The 24,841-nt window shown below is 36.0% G+C and overlaps 1 protein-coding gene across 1 annotated transcript in view; it reads left to right on the plus strand.

Moving 5' to 3' along the window:
- Positions 1-24,841, plus strand: part of LOC145670471 (RNA-binding protein 28-like) — a 36,636-nt gene that overhangs the window by 10,654 nt on the left and 1,141 nt on the right. Inside the window, exons 3-9 of the mRNA XM_081739184.1 lie at positions 1,688-1,856; positions 2,890-3,310; positions 5,973-6,180; positions 11,732-11,903; positions 16,061-16,278; positions 17,805-17,939; positions 19,674-20,063. Coding sequence (XP_081595310.1) covers positions 1,688-1,856; positions 2,890-3,310; positions 5,973-6,180; positions 11,732-11,903; positions 16,061-16,278; positions 17,805-17,939; positions 19,674-20,063 — 1,713 coding nt within the window. The remainder of the gene's footprint in view (positions 1-1,687; positions 1,857-2,889; positions 3,311-5,972; positions 6,181-11,731; positions 11,904-16,060; positions 16,279-17,804; positions 17,940-19,673; positions 20,064-24,841) is intronic.

A 24,841-nucleotide genomic window follows, 5' to 3' on the forward strand; every position in this document is an offset into this window, starting at 1 on the left:
GAGGCAGTTGATCACGAGTGATAAAAATTGGGTAAGCTACAATCACGATGGATGAGAAAGATTGTGGTTGAAGCGAGGAGAGGTCCACGGTCTGTGGCAACGCCCACGCTGACGGCCAGGAAGGTTATGTAGTACATTTGATGGGATTAGAAGGGCATCGTTAATTCACGAGCTGCTGCTGCTGGGCAGAACGTTAGATTTGGACCTGTATTGTTTACAATTAGCGCGAGTTCACGTAGCAAATCAAGAGAAACGATCGCTATTGGTGAACAGGAAGGGTGTGGTATACCACGTTGACGGCACCAGATCGCCCCGTCAGAAACTGAGAGAAACTGGCTGTGTTTTAATACATCCACCGTATAGCCTGGACGTAGTACCATCATACTATAATTTCTTTCGGTCTCTGCAGAACTCCTTGCATGGTGTTAGGTTAGTTTAAGAGTTCTGTGAAAACCAGTGTCTCAATTTTTTCACTAGATACTACAGAAATTCTACAGAGACGGAATAATAATATTACCGGAAAACTAGTAAATCATAATTTAACAAAATGGTGCGTATGTGTTTCAAAACTTTAGTTTTAAATAATAATAAATGTAATCTCAATTTTGACTCAAAGGCCCAATATCTTTTAGACGACCTCATATTTCCATCATACTGGCATTTCAGTATTTTAAGAACAAAACTAACATACTTCCAGCAGTAGAGGAAAATGTTTTCCGGTACTCATGTCGGTTGTTCAGTATTCGTCGTACGCTTCCAAAATTGGTCGTGAAAATATGCCATGGTTTGCAAATTTGAATATTTACATATAAATGGTGGTGCAATATTTGTACAATTTTTTCAAGACATTTGAGATAGTCTCCATAATTTTTAAACGAGAGCGCGTTTCGGCACCATAACTCGGAGGAGGCCTTTTCGATCCATGATGCATTTTTATTAGGACTTATTTCTTTCATTTAAAACAAACAAACAAAAAAAAAAAAAAATCACCTCCCGAAGTTCGGCACCATAACTCGGAGGAGGCCTTTTCGATCCATGATGCATTTTTATTAGGACTTATTTCTTTCATTTAAAACAAACAAACAAAAACAAAAAAAAATCACCTCCCGAAGGATGTTTTCACAGCCTGTATATGTTACTAATACAGATAATTAAAACTTAGTATCTCTCGTTAAGTAAACTTATTTTCTACTGGAACGTATGGTATATATATTTTAGTACAACTGAATTACTTATCCTTATATTCCTCAAAGCAGAGTAGTAAATTTCCTATATTTAGAATTCATACTCGAGAATCCTTTGACTAGAATAAATGTGGCGTAATACATCTTATATCTTGAGTTCTTCACTAACATGCATACAGGATTTATAAGTTCAAAATGACAACTGATACACAAGCGACAGCCATGTGAAGAACTTGAGATAACAGATATATTAAGCTTTATTTATCCTAGTGAAAGGATATTCAAACATGTATCCGAAAGATAGGAATTTACTACTATGCTTAAGGTATGCAAAGGCTAGTGCTTTAGATATATTACATTTATTTTCGTTTATTTATGATGAGCAATATATATATAACCAATAAACTCTTATGCCTATTCTTTAATTTTAATTTTAACTGCATGGAAAATAAACGTTGTCGAGATACAGGAATATCGTGCTGATTTTGTATTTAATATTTCAGACCAATGAAGAGGAATTGAAGGAACATTTTCAGAAGTACGGACAGGTGTTGGAGGTGAAACTTCTGAGGAAACCAAATGGCCTACTCGTTGGATGTGCCTTTGTACAGTTTAAAAAGAAGAGCCAGGCTACCCAAGCCCTGCGCAGTTGCAGCGGGAAACAATTCAAAGGTAATTTTTTTAAAGAGTTTCGTTTACCAAAAGCCTGCATAGATTTACTATTTGTCTGTCTGGGAAAGACAAACTCTCAAGAACTCCTTGATGAACTATCAATAATTTTCACTAGGACGTAGAGTTTCGAAAGTTGGAAATCAAGTTCGGGACGTGATATTCGAACCGGGAATGGTCGTGCAATCTGTTAACTGGTTAACTGTCCTAACAATACATTTCATCTCCAGCTCTATTAAAACCGGAAGTAATAGAAATCTACTACAACTTCCGGCTTCAATATTGATCTATATACAGGGTGTCTATCGGTCACGAAATTTAGCTTTTGGGTCACGATTTTTTTTTTTTTTATCTGTACAAATGTAAATACAGATTGGAAAATTTTGTTCTATAAAATGTCAAAATTCACCACCAAATGTCTATGGTCGACTTCAGACGCTATCAAATTGCAAGCAAACCACGCTTGGATCACATGGATGAAAATTCGGCCTAATTCACTCTTCAGAGTGCTATGAAATTTTATGATTTGTTAAAGAAAAGGTCACGAAAGTTTATTATGGGATTTTAGTAGACACCCTAATATAGAGCAAGAACGATAGTTATGGACAGTAGACAACATCGTGTTGGTGGGTTTTCTCGAGGTGCTCCCATTTCGTTCCACGTTCCCATTTCACCGTTTCTTCCGTCATTCATTTGCCTTAATCATCCGTCTCCCTTAGCCTAAAGGGCATAAACGTGGGACGTTAAATTGAAAGATTTCATTTTTTTACTTTATCATAAGTTTTCAAACCGAAATAATTTAGGTAAAAATAAATTATAGTACACCAAATCTTTTTCAACTGAAATAACTCTTTCGTTAGATTTCTACTGTCAATATAATCTGATAGCTTGTCCGTAAGAGTATGGAAATTATAACAAACTAAAAACTCATGTCGCTGTTGGTAGGAAATTAGGATTCGAGTTTCTTCTAATCCAGTAGCTCGAATTTTCTGTTATTCACTCTAAAATATGAGTTGAAATATTTCTTGTATTGCAGGTAGAGTAATTATCGTGGACTGGGCTTTGCCAAAACAAAAATATCAAGGTGTGCAGCCTCCATCAAACTCAGTGTCCAGTGGAAAGCAGGAGAAGACAGAGAATTTAGGGACATCAGCAGTGAAACAAGAAAAGGACGAAATTGAGGTTAAAACTGAAGCAGAAGAAGATACAAAAGTGACTGGATCGGACAAGTGTGGTAAGAGAACAGAACGTAAAAAACCAAGAAAACGTGAACGGGAAACAAGTAGTGAAAGTGGTAGTGATGAAGATATTGATTCAAGTGGTAGTGATGAGGATGCTGATTCTAGTGATAGTGATAAATCGGAAAGTGAAGAAGACTTCGAGAAAAGTAGTAGTGATAACGATAATGATGATAGTGATAACGATGACCGCACCCATGGGATAACTGGAAAGAAGAGGTAAGTCAATATGAAAACATGCGTGTGCTTGTCAACAACCCTAAAAAGTTTGTTACTGAATTCTCTGTCTGTCTGTCTGTCTGTTATTTGCGAATTTTTCAATTCTGAGCCCTCCATTAGATAGAGCATTAAAAACTATTTAAAAGAAGTGATGGAATTTTTCGCGTCACTCTTACCGTTCCCGAGATATTGGCCAAAAAAGTTCCTATTTCGAGGGGTTTAAGGAGCCATATCTCGGAAAATGTAAGTCATAGAGAGATGATATTGGTATTGATCAATACCAATATTGATTCAATAACAATACCAGTTATTGATTCAATAACAATACCAGTTATTGATTCAATAGCAATACCAGTTATTGATTCAATAACAATACCAATTATTGATTCAATAACAATACCAGTTATTGATTCAATAACAATACCAATTATTGATTCAATAACAATACCAATATTGATTCAATAACAATACCAGTTATTGATTCGATAATTATTGGGTCAACCAAATAAACTTAATATACAATTTCATATAAATTTCGAAAAAAAAAAAAAAAAAAGAAGTCCGTTCTGGCAATGCTCTTCGAACATTCTCAACTTGTTGTTTATAGAATCCTTTGTTCAATATCATCCATGTGTTTCCTTTTGTTTGTGTGTGTTTGTTCCAAGTATTTTCATTTTACTAAATCACTTATCGTCGAATATTTAATTAATTATTATGTGTATGCACTTTTATACCTATAGAATGAGATTATATTGGAGTAACATAAATTCTAACTGCTGAATTCACAGAGGCTCACAACTCGCTTTATCACTTGTTGGGTTATTGTTGTATACGTGAGCTGCCAGTGATATGACCAGTTTTCTGCATTTTAAGTGAGCTCTGACTGACTAACTGGCTAACTCTTGATATCTCACTACCAAGAATATTATGCGAGAGAGAAAATGGTTTGATTGGACTTTAGTTCAGCATGACTTTTCAGCGCGAAGGCGCGGTGGCTCAGTGATAGAGCGTTCACCTCCGGGGCTTGGGTGCCTGGTTCGATCCCAGCTCGCGCCGTGTGGACTTTGTGGTGGACAAACACCGTGCTCGTGGGTTTTCTCGGGGTTCTCCCGTTTCCTCCCACTTTCTTCATTCCGCCATTTTACTCATTTCTCATTATCACCGTCTCCTTTAGCCTAACCGGCATAACCGTGGGACGTTAAACTTAAAGATTTAATTTCATTTTTATTTTTTCACTTTTCAGCACGAGTAATATATGAGACGTGGACCTACAGCTGTTTCTCTTGCAATGTATAGAGCAGAAGCGTGGACATTACGGAAAAGGAATGTAGAAATTGATTGGAAAGTGAAACGCAAAGCAGAAATAGTAGGGAAGTTGGAAATAGAGCAGTTAGACAGAAATTATACTATGAAGGACGTGGTAGAAGATAATGGAGTAGGAAAACTAGGAAGGGGAACATTGTACTTAATGAATGATATATATGTGCTATATATATATATAAATGTAGACATTTCAGTGTTGCGGGCCCTGTGGCGTAGTAATCCGACTCTCTTGGATTGGAAGCGAGATGTGATGGTGGTACAGACTATGCTAATAGTTGGTCCTGTCCTTCCTAACCTTGGTATTGCATAGGGACAAAATACAAAAATTCAAACTAAACTTATACCACAAGAGAGTTCTTTCCATCCCCGCCCTTACTCATTCATGAAAACATTGGAAATCTACTTCTACTTTAGAAAAGAATAACACATTCAAAAACTATTACTTTCTCAATTGAAATACTTGCTATAGTAGATTAACTCCACAAATAATTCTCAGCAGATAACTGGTTAATCGTATTTGAGGAATAAAGCATCAAAAACAGAAACGGCTATTCGGTTCCAATGATGTGAACAGACTTTGAAGGAGATAGCTGAAATTCAGCTCCAATGTAGAAGAGACTATGTAGATTCTATATTCCAGAAGCAAATTGTCCTAAAATAGATGAAATATAGTAAAAAAATCATGGAAAATGAACATTAATGCCAATGGAAAATCAATGAAAAACAAATGAAGTCGTCCACATATCTCAAAAATTATAATAAGGAGATGACTAATTGAAAGCTTATTGTCAAGACATAACGAAAAGCTTAAAAGCTATGTATAGCACGTAAGGTAAATATGGATAGAACATTGTCAAAAGTCAAGTTATTTGAGTAAAGTCAATAATAATGATAAAGTATAATTATGCATCTTCTTCCAATTACCCAGAGCGCCCCACGCGGAAATTACGTGCTTGAAATTTTCACATCTGGATTTGGAATCTCCAGACTCGACTTAGCACGCAACGTGACTTTTGACCTAATCACGTGACATAATCTGGTCCTTATGGAAAACGGGATAAGCCCTTTGGACATGTCACTGGTGGCTAAGTTAGCAAAACATCTGCACAATAGTTTGGAGATCAGAATTCGAGTTTACGTCAGACCAGTGATCAGATGATTTATTAGAATCGCTCATCACTATAACTTACATTTATTATCCGTTCCCTTTATCTTAAGGGCATAATTGTGAGAAAATGAACGAAAAATTTAATTTCTCCGAAAATAAAAAACCTTCTTGAATAAGATATTACAAATGTAATTTTATGTACATTATTTTAATTATGTAATTTTTTTGCAGGCCGTCGCAAATCATAGGAACCAAAGGATCATCGAAGCCACACAGTGAAGACAACGAGGGCACTGTGTTTGTGAAGAATGTGTCCTTTCGTGTGTCTTCTGAAGAATTGAAAGCCTTTATGGAGCAATTTGGAAAAGTTAGGTACGCTCTAATATGTATGGATCCTTTGACGGAGCATTCTAAAGGCACCGCATTCGTCAAATTTATGGTAGGTTATATTGGTGTTTTATCTTCTCTTGATTCTCTTGATTGCTATCGAAACTTTTACCTGGAGATATATTTTTCTATCATAACACTTCAGCACATAATTCAAGGTGGTCGACTGTGATAGTAGGTTTCTTTTATTTATTTATTTATTTTTATTATTATTATTATTATTATTATTATTATTATTATTATTATTATTATTATTATTATTATTATTATTATTATTATTATTTATCCTGTTTTTTCTTTTGAGTTCCAGGGGCCGCGGTGGCTAAGCGGTAGAACGTTCATCTCTGGTATTTGGGGTCCCTAGTTCGATCCCAGCCCCCGCCAAGTGAACTTTGTGGTGGACAAACACCGTGTGCATGGGTTTCGTCGGGGTTTTCCCGTTTCCTCCCACTTTCTTCATTTCGGGGGCCGCGGTTTCTCAGTGGTAGAGCGTTCACCTCTGGTGCTTGGGGTCCCGGGTTCGATCCCAGCCCCCGTCAAGTGAACTTTGTGGTGGACAAACACCGCGTGTGTAGGTTTTCCCGGGGTTCTCCCGTTTCCTCCCACTTTCTTCATTCCACCATTTCATTCATTGCTCATCATCACCGTCTCCTTTAGCTTAACCGGCATAACCGTGGGACGTAAAACTCAAAGATTTCATTTAATTTTTTTTCTTCATTCCACCATTTCATTCATTACTCATCATCACCGTCTCCTTTAGCCTGAGCGGCATAATCGTGGGACGTAAAACTCAAAGATTTCATTTTTTCTATTCAGTTCCAAGCTCTTGATATTGAGACATTAGTCTCATCAATATGAAACCTCCTTCGTTACCTTGTATACATCAATTCAGCAATCTAAATCTTCCTACACCGCATCAGCATGTTTTCATGAACAGTTTGCACGGTAGCAGTAATGCCCTTTTGCAGTTCACGAACACCTGGGGGTAGAGGTGGTTTGTACACAATGTCTTTGTGATCTCCTAGAAAAAAAAAGTCAGTCTTGGTGAGCTACCAGACTATTTTTCCATGCAAATGCATGTTGTTGTTTTGGAATTTTTATAGTTGGAGTTCTTTGATGGTGGTTCTTCACGAAATTTTGTACGAAAATCTCGTTGAACACTCACAACCTGACACAGTAGAACGCAATTTGCTGTATATGCACTACAGCAGCCATTTTGCAACTTGTCGCTGTTACATGGCGGAAGAATTTCGAACTACTACGACCGCGTGAAACAAAAATCGACGATGAAGTCGAAAGTATTTTAGCACAATTTTAATTGTCGATTGAGTTTTAACGTTCATAAAACGGTTTCTTATCATTTAAATCATTTGAAACACGCTCTTTGTGTACATATAGAAAAAAAAATATCTATGTGTGCAGTAGGAAAGACTGATGATGCAAAACAGAAAACCTCTCCTATTTTTAAAGAGAGCAAATAAGTGAATGCGCGGTTAGTTAAAGAAACAAAGTGTTTCCTGTGTACTTTGTGTTTTCAACTAGTGTGTTAGGTGTATCGAGAGCAATGGTGTCCGAGATGATGACATCATGCAGAATTCGTGGCACGAGAAGAGGAATAGTGGGTGGAAACAAAGCCTGTATGAGGGGCATCACGGAACATTGAAGAGGATTGCCACAGATAATCATGGAGGTAATGCAGAACACCTGACTAGTGGTCACAGTCATTGCCATAAACGATTGTTTCTACAATCACAATCCGGCGAGAGCTGCAGGGGCCCACAAGTTTTAGGGAGCAGGTTATGCCCATGAGAATATTTGTGGGAACAGTTTTTCATTGAAAATGATAGAATCAAACTGAATAATAGTAAAGATGAGGAGGGGAGGGTATATTTGGGGAGGCAGAATGGTCAATTTGAGGGAAGGAAAGTAAATATGGAGGAGAATTGTCTATTGGGGACAGAGAATGGCAACCCGGAAATGAGCACTCCCTAAAGAGCTCGATAACCTTAATATCTGTGGTCGAATTATGATTTCTAAACCTTTAATCAACGAGGTAGCCCGAAAAAGATGGTGCCAAAAGCATGGTTGGCTGGTTTAAACTAAGTAGCGGTATGGATGTCACTTTAAAGCGAGTCTTCCTAATAACCTTGGTATTACATAAAGATGTTAAGCGTAAACATACGAAACGAAGCCAAATTGTATATTTCTGCTTGCCTGAATGTCTTGTTTCACAAAAAGGCCAAGGTTGCTTAAATATATTGATAGACATTGGCAAAATTTGTCGACTGCCTACGTAGCTTCCAACATTAGCTTGGATTGGACTTAGTTTTGCGGGATTTGCTTTGCATTTAAAGTAATAACAGGATTTTCCCAATGGCTAAGGCGGGAGTTTTCCGATTTATATTAATTCTGTATGATGGTTTCACTTGTGCAACTCTTTGTCTTTATGTCCTGAAATGACTCTTGACATCTATATTAACAAGTATGTAAAGATCAGTACAACGTATTTTTATCAGAAGTCCTTCGTGAGTGAGTCGGCAGACTCATTGCATTTATGGCCAATTAGTCCCTATTTCTAGTCCAAATAGAGAATTATTTTTCTCGGATGTAAGTCGGGAAGCCGTTTGGATTCCGCATTAAGCTTATATGACCCCTTCCAGCATAACCCTGTTGTTGCATAATAACAGCAAGACGAAACAAACTTACTTCCATCTATATGTAATATAAATACATAAAGCAAATTATTTAAACCAGAAAACCTGGTTTAAACAAAACAAAACAAAACAAAACAAAAAAAAAAAAAAAGGTTTAAACCAAAAAAAAACTTTTTTTTTTGTTTTTTTTGTTTTTTGCCAACCCTGGCCAAAAGCATTAAACACAGACTGACAATGATTGCAAAAGGCAGTACGGTAGTAATTACTACGGATCAGACAAATAATGGCATTCATTCTAAAGTCATTCCAGGAGTTCGTATGTTAATTACAGTTGTAATAAAGTTTACCACCCCAAGGATAATAAGGTCTAATAAGTTCTTTTATTTCCAATAACAGATTGCGTTTATGTATGGTAGATGCTCAAAATTGAATATAATTCATCGCATCTTATTTCATTAGCGTTTGTCCCCAATTCAAACTCGTAAGCATATATTCCCATATGATGATATTCGGGATTCCCATGGTTAATCTGCTCGTATAAATGTCCCTGTTTAACTATAGCGGCCACACCCAACAGGCTACAAGAGGATACACTCACTAACACATATCTCGAAACGAAAAATGTGTGGAGTGAAAATCCGATTGATTATATTTATTGATTGAAGCTATAGGTTAGATACATAGGTACAAATGACCTACCTTTGTACTCGAAATTACCGGATAATTTCGATCAACGCGGTGACCTTTATCGACATTCCGTCAGACTGTTCACTGGAACCTGTTAACCTCCACATCATTTTTTTTTTTTTTTTTTTTTTTTTTTGGTATGTAATGTAATGTAATGTCCTGTAAAATAAAAAGTGAGACCGCAGTGTACTCTGAAATTACATCACTATTTGACGTAGTTCTACTATAATTATGTGCTGAGTTAGTTGCAAACATTTCAGAACTTGTAGAAATGGTTATACCTAGTCTGAATTGTAATATTTTTAACGTAGGTATATTCTCTTCTTTACTGTCATGTATTGTAAGAAGATATTGAGATTATAAAAATTAATACATTTTGATAATTTCTTATGTACTAACGTGATTTTTTAAAATATATTTCTTATAATCTTGGACCTGGAAACGAAACAAATTACGGTAAAATCTAGGAGAAAAAATAGTTAATAGTAAAAATTGAAAGACGTTACATTTTCAATGTATTAAATTATATATATATATATTTATTTTTCTCTGTACTTGAAATTGGAGTAGAATTCAGAGCAGCATGATAGAGTGAAAATTTTCGTCAGTATCTTGAGAGAGAGAGAGAAAGAAAGGGAGAAGGAAAACTAGGAGTGGCGAAGTAGTTAATGAAACCGTATTTCGAGTCTAGCAGCAAGCTTCACAGTGTAATAGAAATTCAGGACTGCAATCTAATTAATGAAAATATATGTAGCGAATCCACTATTATTACGTTAAACCTGAAAACATTTTTTCCTACTCAAATTTACGTATTAAGATGTGAAAAATGTTGGGAAAGAGCATTGTAATGAACGAAAATTATTTTGAAAGAAACCATTGTTCAGATTCCTTTCAGGATCAGGCCTTTCGGCGCCTGTGGCCATGTTAACCCGTTACTTATGAGCAGGGCCCGGATCTTGTTGACCTAAATTTTTCTAAAAAGTGACCTATAATATGATACTAAAATTCCTGTAAAATGACCCTAAAATTCCCAAAAATTGATCTTAAAACTTGCGTTTTCTTAAACGTTTATTTCGTTGAACATTGACATTTTTTAAAACATCCATTGGATTTTAATTAACATTTCTCACTCATATTCAGAAAGTTTTGTTTCAGTTAGTTGCAGTCCATTGTACAGCATTGTACGTACTGAAAACGTCAATTCACTCCGAGTTGAAACTAGGAAGCACTCTTAAACAATAAAAGTTGGCAAGTGTACACTACATGAGAATAATAGATAAAAACCCTGTTTAAAATCTTTGTACGCCTTCTAATCCATTTTTAGTTATTCACGTGACCACATCCTTTGTGGTCCACAACCCAAAACTCTCTTGTTTGACCACCTACCAACCCCCACCTTTCGTTAACCAGCTACAGCTTAGTTTTCATTAACTTGTTAAGAATGCAATTTTTCCACTTCGTTGTTTTCACATCAGTAAACAGTGTTCATTTTAAGATTTCCTTATGTAGAAGAAAAAGAATAAAAATTCCATAAGTAACCTAAAAGTTACCTTAAAATATTAAAAAATGATCTGAAACTTCAAAACGGCAAAAAGTGACCAAAAGTTGAGCCTTAAAAAGATATTTTTAGAATCTAGAGTTGATGGATAACGTTTTTATTTGAACTTGCCTTGTCCTATGCGTAACAGAAAAACGTTGACTTGTCAACAAGATCCGGGCCCTGCTTATGAGGGATGACGGCTCTCGGCAATCACACTACTCCCCGGGAATTAGAAAGGAAAAGAGGAAGTGACCTGGATCATTATATTAGGTCCATTTGTCTAGTGTGAATGAGAAAAACCTAGAGAAACCTCATTCAGGATGTCTGGGCTAAAAAAGCTTTTACGCTTCTTCGACCGAGTGTCCCAACTGGGACCGCTTGCATTTAAAGATTTCTTTCAGGTCTTATGTATTTAAACTGTGTTAAGATTGATGAATAACTATTAATTCCTTGTTTTTTTTAAAGAGAGACATTTCTAACAATTGTAACTAAAGCATTCTCATCCAGCAGGAAGATAAAAGTGCACCGCGCTGGTGTAGGGAATCAGTTTCTCACTTACTAAACTGGAGGTTCTGATCTCGAATCTATAATCACCCATTCTAACCAGGCCTATTCTAACTTTTCTTCAATATTACCAACCTTATAGGATTAAATTTATGTAATTTCTATTAATTAGGAATATGTACAATATTGACAGAAGATTTTTGTTCGTTATCTTACAGAGTAAAGAGGGTGCTCAGGCATGCTTGAATTCCGATCCGAAAACTTTAATATTGAACGATCGACAACTGGAAGTTCACAGAGCTTTAACCAGGGATGAAATTCAAGAATTAAAGAAGAATAAAGTAAAAGTTGAAAAGGATAACAGAAACCTGTATCTACTTGGAGAAGGAGGTAATTATATATAAGAGGTCATAAACTATATTTATTTGGAAAACTTGTAAGAGTAATCAATGTCAGCAGCATTGGAATCCTGCTTCTTGTGAGATTAGCGAAGTCAAGCAGTACCAGGTTTGGTCCGAGGAAAGATGAATAACCATTTGTATTTATCAGAAGGTGTTTGCCATTGCGACGTTCACCCAGCGTCCTGAGAACAATTGGGGAGCTATTGGAAAGAAATAAGTAGCGAACTCCCACCTAGAAAGCCACCACTAGTCCACAAGCCGGCTGGTATCCCCTAGCCTCGGAGGCTGTTGGACAGGAACTTTCATTGTAGTAAGAATGATCACAGTGGCTCTTTATTGAAGTCAGAAAACACGCGTTCGTTCTCTTAGTTGATTTATTATTATTATTATTATTATTATTATTATTATTATTATTATTATTATTATTATTATTATTATTATTATTATTATTATTATTATTATTATTATTACATACATACACCAATGACATACACCAATAAAACTCAATATTATGTCAGTAAATATGAGGTCAATGGTGTACAAATTGAGAAAGTAAGCATTATTAAAGACCTAGGTATTACATTTGACAGTCAGTTAAAGTTTTCTAATCATATAAATTGTATTGTACAAGGTGCCAGAAGGATAATAGGTTTTATTTTTAAACAGTGGCCTGTATTTCAAAGAGATAAAACGTATGTATTTCTATATAAATTACTTGTAAGACCAAAATTAGAATTTGGTTCGGTAATTTGGAACAGCATTTCTAAAACTTTGACAAACAAGATTGAATCTGTGCAAAAATGTTTTATTCGACTTCTATGTTTTAAAATGAAAATGAGCTATTACTCACATAGTTATGAATATTGGACTGATTATTGGGGTTTAGAAAGCCTTATGAATAGACGAAAAAATTTCGACAGAGTATGCATGCAAAAAATACTAGATAACATTTATATCAGTGAATATTGTTTACAAAACATAGGTTTTAAAGTGCCAAATCATAGCATAAGAAATACCATGATTTTAGTTCCTCTGAATTGGAAATGTGAAATTTTAAAAAAATTGACATATTCTTTAAGCTCATTTTAGACTTATTGAATCAAACAATGTGAAAGTTTTATGTGATCTGACTGATAGTTTTTAATCAATGATGTTTAGAAACATTAAGCCAAATGTAATTTTATGACTGCTGTTCTTAGCTTCTTGTTGTTTTAGATGGATGGAAAACTTGATAAGTTTTACTGCGTTGACAAGGAATTATTTCTGCTTAGCTGACTTTTAGCTACATTGTGTTTTATATTAGTACCCTTCTTTTATTGTTTTCTTTATTATTTATTTTTAGTAGTATTATTATGCCATCGCATACTCTGATACCAAGTGCTGTATTTTTGCCAAAAGCTGTTCGCGGCACTAAAATAAAGATTATTATTATTATTATTATTATTATTATTATTATTATTATTATTATTATTACCTCATTTCAGATTTATTACAGTAAAATAAAATTAATTAATTACACTATCCTGCAACTGTGGGAGCAAACATGGTGAATGATTCAGCATATTCGCACATCTCAGAACCTTCATATCCGTAAACAGTGTTCATTTTAAGATTTCCTTATGTAGAAGAAAAAGAATAAAAAGTCAACGGGGAAACATGTTATTTTTGAATAAAGAATTGACATGTTATGTTTCCTGGCGACGTGATTTTAGTAAGCCTTCTCGGGTAATCAGCCAGGTGAAGGTATTACCATCCGACGTTTCGAATGCAGACATCGCATTCATCTTCAGGGATTGTGATAAAGAGACCTGGAGATTTGGGCATGTATATATGGTGATTATTTGTGGTTTCCCATGTTCAAGCAGACAATTTGAATAATGTTAATAGACTTTTGGAAACGTCTTAAAAACCTTGGGGGGAGGTATGGAAAATTGACCTATTAACCTTCTCCTCCTACAACATGGTAGTGAAACCGATATTTTCTCCGAAATCCGGTGTTGCCAAGAAATTCAAGCTAGCTGACAATTCTCGACCAGAGGAGTGCACATTCCTCTCTGTCACTTGAGAAAGATTTTGGCGAAAAAGAAAGAAAGAAAAAAATAAAGTAGCGTGGAAACTCCGAATGGTGTGTGTTGTTTTGTTATTTGACACTTTGAGTAGGAAAATCTTCCTTCTTCCTTTGGAAAAGAACAAAATTCGAACTGGACGGCAGCTCTCGGCAAAAATAGGGGGTGAGCAAAAGCTGATCTTCTCCGTCATATGAATATGGAATGGAATGTCTCAAATGTTTTGGCGAAGAAAAAAGTAGTCTGGAAACTCCGAGTGCTTGATGTTGCTTTGTTATTTGACACTTTCAACCTATTTTCAACAGAATATTTCTTTTTCCATTGAGAAGGAATGATCTATATATGCAGGCAAATTGGTCAGTGTTTGTTTATTTCCCCCTTCTCTATATAGAAAGAAAGAACCCACATGTGTAAGCCATTAATCACAGTGTAATGGGGACCAAAGCTATGGCAACGTCGTTGAACATAAGTTAAGTTACAATGTCACTAGTAAGAGGATATGATTGTTCGGACAGTTCCGATTACCACCCGCTAAGGTTTTTAAGATCCTACAAGTTCTATAGAAGTGTTTCCAATGTCCAAGCACACACAATTGCTAATGTTAATGAAAGCGATACCAATGTTCAAGCAGATATCACTGCTAATGTTAATGAAAGAATTTTAATTGGAAAACCCAGTAGAAATTTAATGTCCATAAAATACTTTGATATCAGTTATTAGTTGTAAAGGTTGTTAAACCAGTGTCCAATTCTTTCGTAACTTTTTAAATTTATAGTTGTGTTATGTTTTATGAAAATTAATCAATTTTTGAGACATAAATTAATACCAAGATTATTAAAGTAGCGAAATGGATAACTACCAATAACTGAAATAGATTATATTTATTGGTAGTAATAAAAGAAAAAAGTGAGATGCATCTTTTTATTTTCTTAACACACACACACATATAATTTTTAATATATATTTACATTTTTTTTATCTTTTTAACGATACTTTTACGTTTATTGGCTTAGGAGCCATAAGGCAAAAACTACATAAACTTGTTTGATGAAATACAGTGTAATAATCAGTAAAATGTAACTACAGAATTTTTATGCACAGAAGTTCAAAATAATTAACGAAGAAAACATAACAATATATTAATTTATCATATTTATATATGCTTTATAAAAAGATTCATTTCACATGGCTTTCGAGAAAAAATAACAATTATGGATCATCTCAATATTGTTTTGGGTATAGCAGCAATAGCATGCTGAACATTAAGTGCGACCTTTTGCCCCACTTTACTCTACTAGAGAAGAAATATCTCCTCCAGTTCCCTTCCAGGCGGCAACGTACCAAGAACTGACGAAACGTTGCCACGTTGGACCGCAATGGATATACGTTGTACTAAGAAGGACGCTGAACGAACATCTCCAGAAACGATAGATATGCGTCTGCCTACCTCTCTGATAAAATCAAGGCTTCTAGAACCCCATGCTCCACTGGTCTCGATGGATATTGGAGCAAAAATAAATTTGTCGAGGAGATTGTTGTATTTCCTTTCCTTTTCTGCCTCTCTACGTCTAGCAACTTCTCTAGCATTCATAACAGTCATTTACATATTATTTATAAATAAATAACCTGCACAGAGGAAAACCTCCTGGCATATAACTTCTTGTCTATTTTTTTTCTTTTCTTTTCTTTTTTTTTTTTTTAATAAAATTTAAAAGTTTAACTTACGGTATAAGTTTAATAGGTAAAACAACCTTATCCATCATTGTCTTTAAATAGTAATATTAATATTAAACAACAGTTTAATCTGAACAATCCTCTTATTAGTTATTGTTTTTCTATTTATTTTCCTACCCGTTTATATATATTGTTTGGCCTTTTATCTGTTATATTAATAATTATTTTTTTTATTTTTGGCTTACAATAATTTTACAAATCTTCCTAAAAAGTAAAATTTTCCTATTTTCCAAAAAAGTATTACTTAAACCTATTTTTACAATAATATACTAAATTATTTTTAATATACACATCTAATAATACAAAATCATATCACACATTAACGAATTTTTATATTAATTTGTAGTGGTCCGTCCAGGAAGTAAAGCAGCAAACGGTGTGTCGGCAGGTGACATGGCCAAACGCTTACAACTCGAACAGTGGAAGAAACAGATGATTAAAAATTTAAGCGTCTATGTATCTAAAGTCCGTCTCTTTGTACATAATCTGCCTCCAACAATGCAATCGAAGGAACTGAAAGATCTGTTCTTGAAACATGGTGGCAAAGGAGCCAAAATTACTGAGGTAAGATTTGCTTTCAAAAGTTCATCGTTTCGATGTAAAAAATATCTTGAATTATGTTGAAGGATTTAGAATTTTTTTTGTTCTGTGTTTTCTTTCTTTCTTTTTTTTTTTTTCCTCTTCATCAGCTACGGTAGTTACCATAATCTTTGATGACATAGATGAAAAATAGATTAACGCACTGTAAAGCTGCAACTGAAGATCCAAATTTTGAACTGATTTTTATTAAATTAATGACACTCTTCTGGACATCCGGAACTAGATAAATAACTACCGTTTTACGCGAATCTAAGACGCCCTCAAATGTAAGGGGCACCCCCAATTTTTGAACGAAAAGTTAAAAAAAAAAAAATCCTCGAATGTAAGACGTACCTTTGCCGAAAATGAATAACACCTACACTGCATTGATTTTAAAAAATAAAATAATAATAATAATAATAATAATAATAAACATGGGAAAGCAAATAACGTTATCGGAAAATAAACAAACATTGAATTACTGCTGGAATTTACGGTGTATTCAATGTTCATCTGCTTGTACTATCTTTTTTTCCTAATGTAATTACAGTACAACGTTTGCTTGCGCCAGTTTTATAGCAATCCATTATTGGTATCATATCATCACATTATACCAGTATGTATACACATATACAAACAAATAATTATTCAGCAGGTATTTAAACTTGTTTCTTTTCTTCTGTTTTGCACTGACACTCGCAAAAACAACACTGACACGTTACTGCTCATCGTCTGTTTCCTCATCGGCATTACTATCTTCCTTCTCACTGTCCACATTCCGTACGAGATCATCTTTGGAAACATTAAGTTTGTTCGAAATGCAGCATTTCTTAAATGCCTTGCATATAATTTCTTCGGGAATATCCCTCCAGTCAGCAACAATCCAGGAAACAAGTTGTGATGCTGTTGCTCTCTTCATGCGACCCGTGGACACACAATTCTTAACAGAATCATGACTAACGAGATTAGCAATTTTTGGCAAAACTCCATCTAATGTGGCCTAAATTTGCAAAACTTAAACCTGAGACGCACCTTGTTTTCAAGGGAAAAAAAATCGACAAAATTGTGCGTCTTAGAAACGCTTACATATGGTATATAACAAAATGTTATGAATAATGCTTTCATAAAATGCTGTGAAAAGCGGAACAAGTACTTTTTTGAGGAAGGGGAGGGGGGATAGATAGAATGAAGAAATGGTACTAAGATTAAAACACTAGGGGCTCTTTCTGAGGTTGAGAATCAGGGCATTTTTAAGTAATATGCGCCCCTAGGCAAAGGTAGGCGGTTTAGCCTAGACGTTGAACAATCAATCAGTCAGAATTTCTTCTTTTATGCATAGAGAGATTAGAAATCACTCTTAATTTTGAATTACAGATATTGATGATCCTGTTTCTATTAATGCACATAAGATTCTAGGTTTTTCGTTATTATTTTGTTGTAACGAGAGTAAAGTTTTAGTTATGCTATCATTATGATAAAATTTTCCTAATTTTTTTATAATGTAATTTCAGGCTCGTGTAATGCGGGATTTGAAGAACAGTGGAAAATCCAAAGAATATGGTTTCGTGACCTTCACAGAACATGATAACGCATTGCAAGCTTTGAGGAATTTGAATAACAACCCCGACATATTCACACCAGGAAGAGTAAGTTTTGGTATTCTTGAGTATTAGTACATGTTTTGTATCTACGTGTGTTCGAAGGCTATCGTCATGATATAGGTTTTGTTTTTTCTCACTATTATTTCATCTATGTGTGTGTCTTCTGTATTATTTCAGTAATTCTATAATAGTTGAAAAAAGGAGATTGATCACCAATAAAAATATATACAGGGTGGAAGGGAACAAGACTGAAGAACTTCGGGAGGTGATTCTACAGCTATAAACAAGAAGAAAAAAGTTCAAATAAACATAGGTCCAACGCGGGGGCGTTTCCAAGCAGTAGCCGTGCGACGTAGCCGGCCTCCTTGTAATTGCAGTATCTGCCGAACAAATAGATATTAACGTCGGGCGAAAAAATGTAAAGAAAGTCATACCCCGCCAAAATGATGGCGTTGTAGATAACAATTTTCGGGAGCAATACCGTTCTTCTTGCGTTATCGTAGATCCAACAAACCACCTCGTTCGTGGTGTATTCTGTCCCATACATTGTTTCCCGACACTGCAGTGGGGAATTCCCATTTGCACGTTCCAATCGATCATTCACTACGTACGGTAAACAGAACCAGAATATTTTACATTTGTACGTATTATTCATTTTCACGTTTCCTACTCCACCTCATTTGGTGAATCTTCTTGTTCTTTTGGGGAGTCCCCTTGTGAAGTTCGTTCTGCTTCTTTCTGTTTGCGCCATCAGACTTTCTTTCTGTTTGCGCCATCATTTTGGTGAGGTACGATTTTCTTTACATCTTTTGGCCCGACGTCAATATCTCTATTTGTTCAGCAGATATTATACTTAGAAGAAAGACGCCGGCGAAACGTCGCACGGCTGCTACTTGAAAATGCTGCCACGTTGGACCTATGTTTATTTGAACTTTTTTCCTTGTTTTTAGCTGTAGAATCGCCTCCCGAAGTTTTTCGGTCTTGTTCTCTTCCACCCTGTAGCTATATCCATTAGGAAACCTATCATGATAATTGAGGCGTGTACTGGAAGCAGTGGAACAAACGCCTACGTGAACAAAACAGAGATTTTCAGTGCAACATCAATATTTAGGTTTCTTTTATCATGTCTCAGGGTCTATCTATTCGAAGAGCCGCTAGAAAGTATTGGGGGTGCGATTTAGTTAAAAGAACTGTGTTGTTTTTCTAGTACTCCACCTTGTATTAAGTACCCCATCCCCGGGGAGGATCGTCGGAGATCACCGACACTTTTTTTTTTTTTTTTTTTTTTTAATAAGGTATGTCGGTCACCAGAAGGCTTCTGTGTGCAGTTTGCCTCAATTGTACACAGCAGTCACACCTATCTCAGAAGGAAAGAGGTAGGGTAGAGAGACAGTCAGTCGCCCTGGGGTTTCGAAATTTGGATCCTGTGTAACAAAAGACATCGAATCCTGGGGTCTGCTGCATAGAACCTTTTTTTTTTTGTGTGTGGGGGGGGGAGGGGGCTGTGTAATTCTTAATTTATTAGTATCTGATACGTAGATGTACCTTAATAAACTTTTTTTTTTGTTTGTTTGTTTGTTTTTGTGGTGGTGGTGGGATATTTTTATATTGTAACTTATATACTTCACTCTTTCACCAAAATCTCACCCAGTAGATGAACGCAGATAGCGTTTGAAAAAGTTGGTGTTGAATCATATATTAAAAGCTACAAAATGAGTTGAAAAGATGATTGCACGTTGTTTCTTGCGCAGCTTTATTTCTATATAATTTATGTTCCAGAGGCCTATCGTAGCGTTCTCCCTGGAGAATAAGCTGCTGGTTGACGTTAAGAAGCGACGACTGGAAAAGAGTCGCAGCAGCAGCAAGGATCATTACTCTGAGCAAAGTACAACACAAGATGGCTCTGAGTCTCGTTCATTCGTTGTTGAGAAGAAGCCACGGTTTAGTGAGAAGCACCCGCCGTCACATACACAGCCAATAGAGTTGCCTGAATTTGCAGGCAATATAAGCAAGACAGGTGTGAAGGCTATTCCTAAAAGGGTGAACGTGAAAAGGGAAATGAGAATTCACTTGAAACAGTTACGAAGACAAAAACTACAAAAGAAGATAAAGCAATTTAAAGAAAAACAGAAAAGGAAAAGCATACAACTGAAAAATTCACCTAACAAAGTAAGTAATTCAATGAATATTTTCATATGAGGTAGTTTTGAATCATAGTGCGGAAGTAAATTTATAATTATATAATTACTAGAGATATGTCTTAGTGGTAACAAATTGGATAATAATAATAAAATAAATAGTAGTAATAGTAATTGTAGAGATTCAAGTGGTCGTACTTTCCTACTTCTTATTAGAAAAGATCGTACTTTTTTAAAATAAGTTCTATTTTTCGTACATTTCGATCAGGATAAATTTATATAAGTAATTTTTTCATGTAGTTTATGATGCATTTTTTCTTGAAATACTGTGTTGACCTTCATCCCAACTGCGGAAAGGTTTTATCTAGGGTTAGGATGTCTAAGTGCACACTTGCCGTATTTTCCAGCGGAAACTAGCTCTACAAAATTACAGAGGCGTCGAATGTTCTTGCAGTATAACGATATTAACATTATAGCTCATGTTCGTTCAAATATCGAAATACTTATCCTCTTTATTCTTTTGTTTTGTCTCATGATCCTTAAAGATAGTAATTCCACCCAAAACTAAAATTTCTTCGAGCGATGTACACAAGCAATGATATTTTCATTTTTAGTTACACACTGGGTGCCCCTCACTTGACATCCACTGACATTGGTGTCTATATGTGTGGGGGTTGACAAGAGCCAAGTAGTTTTAAAATTTTTCATGAAATATTATATAACTGTATTACACACTGTTTATCTTAACTTTTTCCGCTTACGGAAAACTATAGGAATTTATTTATTGTTTTGGTAAAGTCACTTTTATTTTGCACGGAAAAAGACAAAACTAAAGGTAAGAGTCTGAAAAATTGTAGTTGGCTGTAACGTCACCAAAAACAGAAAGAGAGAAACACTTCTGTCGTCAATCCGTGCCTGTGGAGTGAAGCCAAAGCTAAAAGTGGACATTAGGTTGCGAAGAAATCTTTATTTGGAATAATGTTTTGAACTTTCGTTCTTCACTGGGTGCTCCAAGACGAATTAACACACATTGACAAGGACGGAAAATATTCACTGGAATAGTGGCAAAGCGTGCACATTGAATGTAACGGGTCCATTTCGTTATAGCTGGAACTAGAACAAAATGGTCGGTGTAAATGCATCGTGTAAGAATTTTTCTTTGAAAACTGCATTTCTAGAATGTACATTACTATTTGAGAAATTTCTAAAGCTGTTTCAGAAAAAAGGTGCTACTGATTTATGTATTTGTACCCTTGAAGAACTTGTACCCTTGTCAAGGATTTAAATTGCTTCGTAAACATGAGTCAGTGAGTTTAGTTCGAAGTCTGTTGAAGAACTTATTCAGACAAGATTTCCAAGTTCATATCAAGAGTTACGTAATATTGAACTGGAAGTAGAATCAGAATAAGGGAAAGTTTTAGGAAAAAAAAAAAATTAAATACAATCTGTTTTCTTGCATGGAATGAAGTTTTCTTAGGCTGCCATAAAGCATGCGTTTTGGAAAATACCATTGACGAATCATATTCTCTAAAGCACTTTCAACTTCAAGTTATTGTTTTCTGCAGCCATTACTTCACTGAGATGAGTGGAAAATACTCCAAAGTGAGGGAATCCCATCCGTTTTTTTTTTTTCCTTCCTTTCCTGAAAGGTTAAAGAATAATATAGAATGCTCAAATTAGAGGCAGCGCATGTAGTTTCATACGTGCCTATCAATTAATAAACAGTATGCAAATTACCTTATAATTATTTAAAAAAAAGAAGCCTAAGTAAGTGTGTGTAAAAGGATGCAGAGATGTTCACCCTCGCGAGGGTGGCCCTCTCGAGGGCATCCTCACCCTCAAGTTCCCTCGCCCACAGTGACGCGAGGGCGAGGGAGCGCGAGGGCGAGGACAAGTTTTCGCCGCGAGGGCGAGGACAAGCTTCGATGGCGAGGGTGAGGGTGCGCGAGGGCGAGGACAAGCTTCGATGGCGAGGGTGAGGGTGCGCGAGGGCGAGGACAAGCTTCGATGGCGAGGGTGAGGGTGCGCGAGGGCGAGGACAAGCTTCGATGGCGGGGGTGAGGGTGCACGATGATTAGAGACAACTTCCTTCAGGAGAACGAGGGCACGCGAGGGGGGAGGACAAGCTTCCTTAAAAGCAACTGTTTTGGAGTTTGCTGTTTGACCTCTTTTCAAGAGAGGCAAAATTTAAAATATCATCTGCCATGTCCCCTAGATGAAAAGTTAGTGTCATAGCAAGGTTATACATTAATCGTATTTTTCCTTTCAATTAATTGCAGTAGACAATTTCTCGTGTGTACGTACATAATTATTAAAAATAATAATGCAAATAAGAATAATATTTGATTTTTCCCATGAAAATTTCCGGGTAGAAATAGCGCTACATTAAGAAGTAAGTGTGCCTCATTGTTGCCCTCCCTGTGCTGGAGACGTTTTAGATAAGAAGTGTCTACTACACTGTCATGTTTGAAGAGTGTTGGTAGACAGACAGACAGTCACTCACGTCATTCAGCAGTAAATGACAAGAGCGCTGATATCTGAACAAACACAATCAATAAGAGAACCATCAGAATGCAGTAGATCAGATGGAAAAAGACTTGATGGAATGACTTTGGTTCATAGATGGCCATTTTGCTCTGGACTCTCTCGGACTCGGGCTCATTTTTTTCAACTGAGCTCTCGCTCATTTATTCCTTTGGGAATCGTGCTCGGGCTCACTTCCCTCAGTTGGACTCGCGCTGACTTATTTCATTGGCGCTCGGGGTAGCGCTTAATTATTGAACCCGAGAACGGTTGAGCGCGAATGCCGAGCTAGCGAGCGTTGGGCTCATGAGTTTGGATGCTCATGAAATGGGCTGATTAATAGCATACATCCTCCTCCAATGTCTACCACTGATGAAGTTGTTACAATTAATCGGAATTTTTAACTTTTCATAGTTTTGTGACAGCCCAAACTATTATCTGAATCGATATTTGTTGAAATAATGTCAGTCACTATTGTATCGATTTTCATTGTTTCTGCTTTTATAATCTACGTGGGTAGAGCTATCATTTAGTTACAAAATAAATAATATGTTTTTTCTTGTCCTTAAATAGAAATATCTGACACGTTAATACTGAAATTTTGTTAAAAGAGCTGCTTTAACAAAATAAATGTAATAAGTTCCACAAGACATAAGTTGTTTATGCAGCCGAAATTTGCAACTGTTGACTGATTGCCGTTTAGCGTCCTCTTTCGTCGGCGAGGCTATATGAGAAGTGGACCTATAGGTTTAACGCGGAATTCGATCCACTGTCGTTCAATGTTCTCCCACTCGGAATTGTCCCCAGGACCCCATGCACCAAAGGTTCGCGTGCAAGCCAGTGAGATAGGGTTTGTATGTTGTGTTGTTCAATGATTTTTATTAGGAATAAAATACGTTACAGGATGATATACTGATTGTAAATATTATAGTGCAAGTATTGAACGATTGTGTGGTAAAAGGAGAAATATAAATTTGGACAAATTAAAAAAAAGGCCTGAAAAAAACTGTAGGATATACGAAACATATGAAACTTAGGAAAAGCCACTTCAGCAAAACGAGCAGGATTTTGTTGTGGGTAAACAGTTTAATAATATTATTATTAATTTCGCACATATGTGCCACACATCATAACATGGGCGGCGATTAGGGGGGCAAAGGGGGCAGTTACCCCCCCAAACTTTTGAAATGACCCATTAATGTCGCTATATAGTTTCATTTGGAAATATAAAGTTTTTGTATGTATTAAGGTTCATAGAATGAAAATGGTGCCATAAAATATTTGCCTTACTTAGAGCTACTTTGAAGAGCTCCAAACTCTGGGATGCGTTTTATTTGTACATATAAAATAAAGAAGTTTCCTCTTCTGGGGGGGAGCGATCGCCCCCCCCCCCTGGATCCACCACTGACGATAAGGAAATAATTCAACAAATAGGTTGAATAATTGATGCTCTGATCCTCACGAAGGAGGCCCTCTCGAGGCCTCCTCACCCTCAATTACCCTCGCCCTCAATGATATGAAGGCGAGGGTGCGCGAGGGCGAGGACAAGATTCGATGGCGAGGGTGAGGGTGCGCGAGGGCGAGGACAAGTTTCGACAGCGAAGGTGAGGGCGCGCGAGGGCGATGAACAATTCCATTCGCGAGGGCGAGGGTGAACGAGGGCGAGGGCCAACTGCTACTGCGAGGGCGAGGGTGAACGAGGGCGAGGGCCAACTGCTACTGCGAGGGCGAGTGAGGTCGAAGTAAAATGAACATCTATGAAAGGATGTATAATAGCAATCCTACTTTTTAACCAAAAATTTCTCTTTTTAACTGTCAAAAGTTGCTTGAATCTCTAAATAACAATAATAGTTAGTAGTAGTAGAGTAGTAGTAGTGAGAACAGTAACATACTTGCTTTGAGTTTATTGTAATTTCTGTATTCTACGACGCTTATTCATGTACTTCTAAAATATTTTTACTTAGAAGACGACTTAATGTACAAATTTTACTAATTTACAACCGTGTGATTGTCCACTTAATTGTAGTTCAGGATTAATTATTATAGTAACTATTCACAATGCTGTAACCAGAAAGAACTGTTGGAACCTTCAGTAATTTTCAGGTTTACACTGTATTTTAAGTCTAATAAGAAGTTTTGTCCTCATTTTTTTTCCGTGTGGTATTTGCTATTTAAACAATGATTTACATTATTTGAATTATCTACTAAAATTACTGTTCTCTGTTGTAATTAGGACGCTTTTAACAAATAATATAGTTGCACAGCAAATGATAATTTATAAGTTTA

The sequence above is a fragment of the Thermobia domestica genome, chromosome 14 (assembly GCF_964235325.1).
Source record: "Thermobia domestica chromosome 14, izTheDome1.hap1.1, whole genome shotgun sequence".
Classification (NCBI taxonomy): Eukaryota; Metazoa; Arthropoda; class Insecta; order Zygentoma; family Lepismatidae; genus Thermobia; species Thermobia domestica.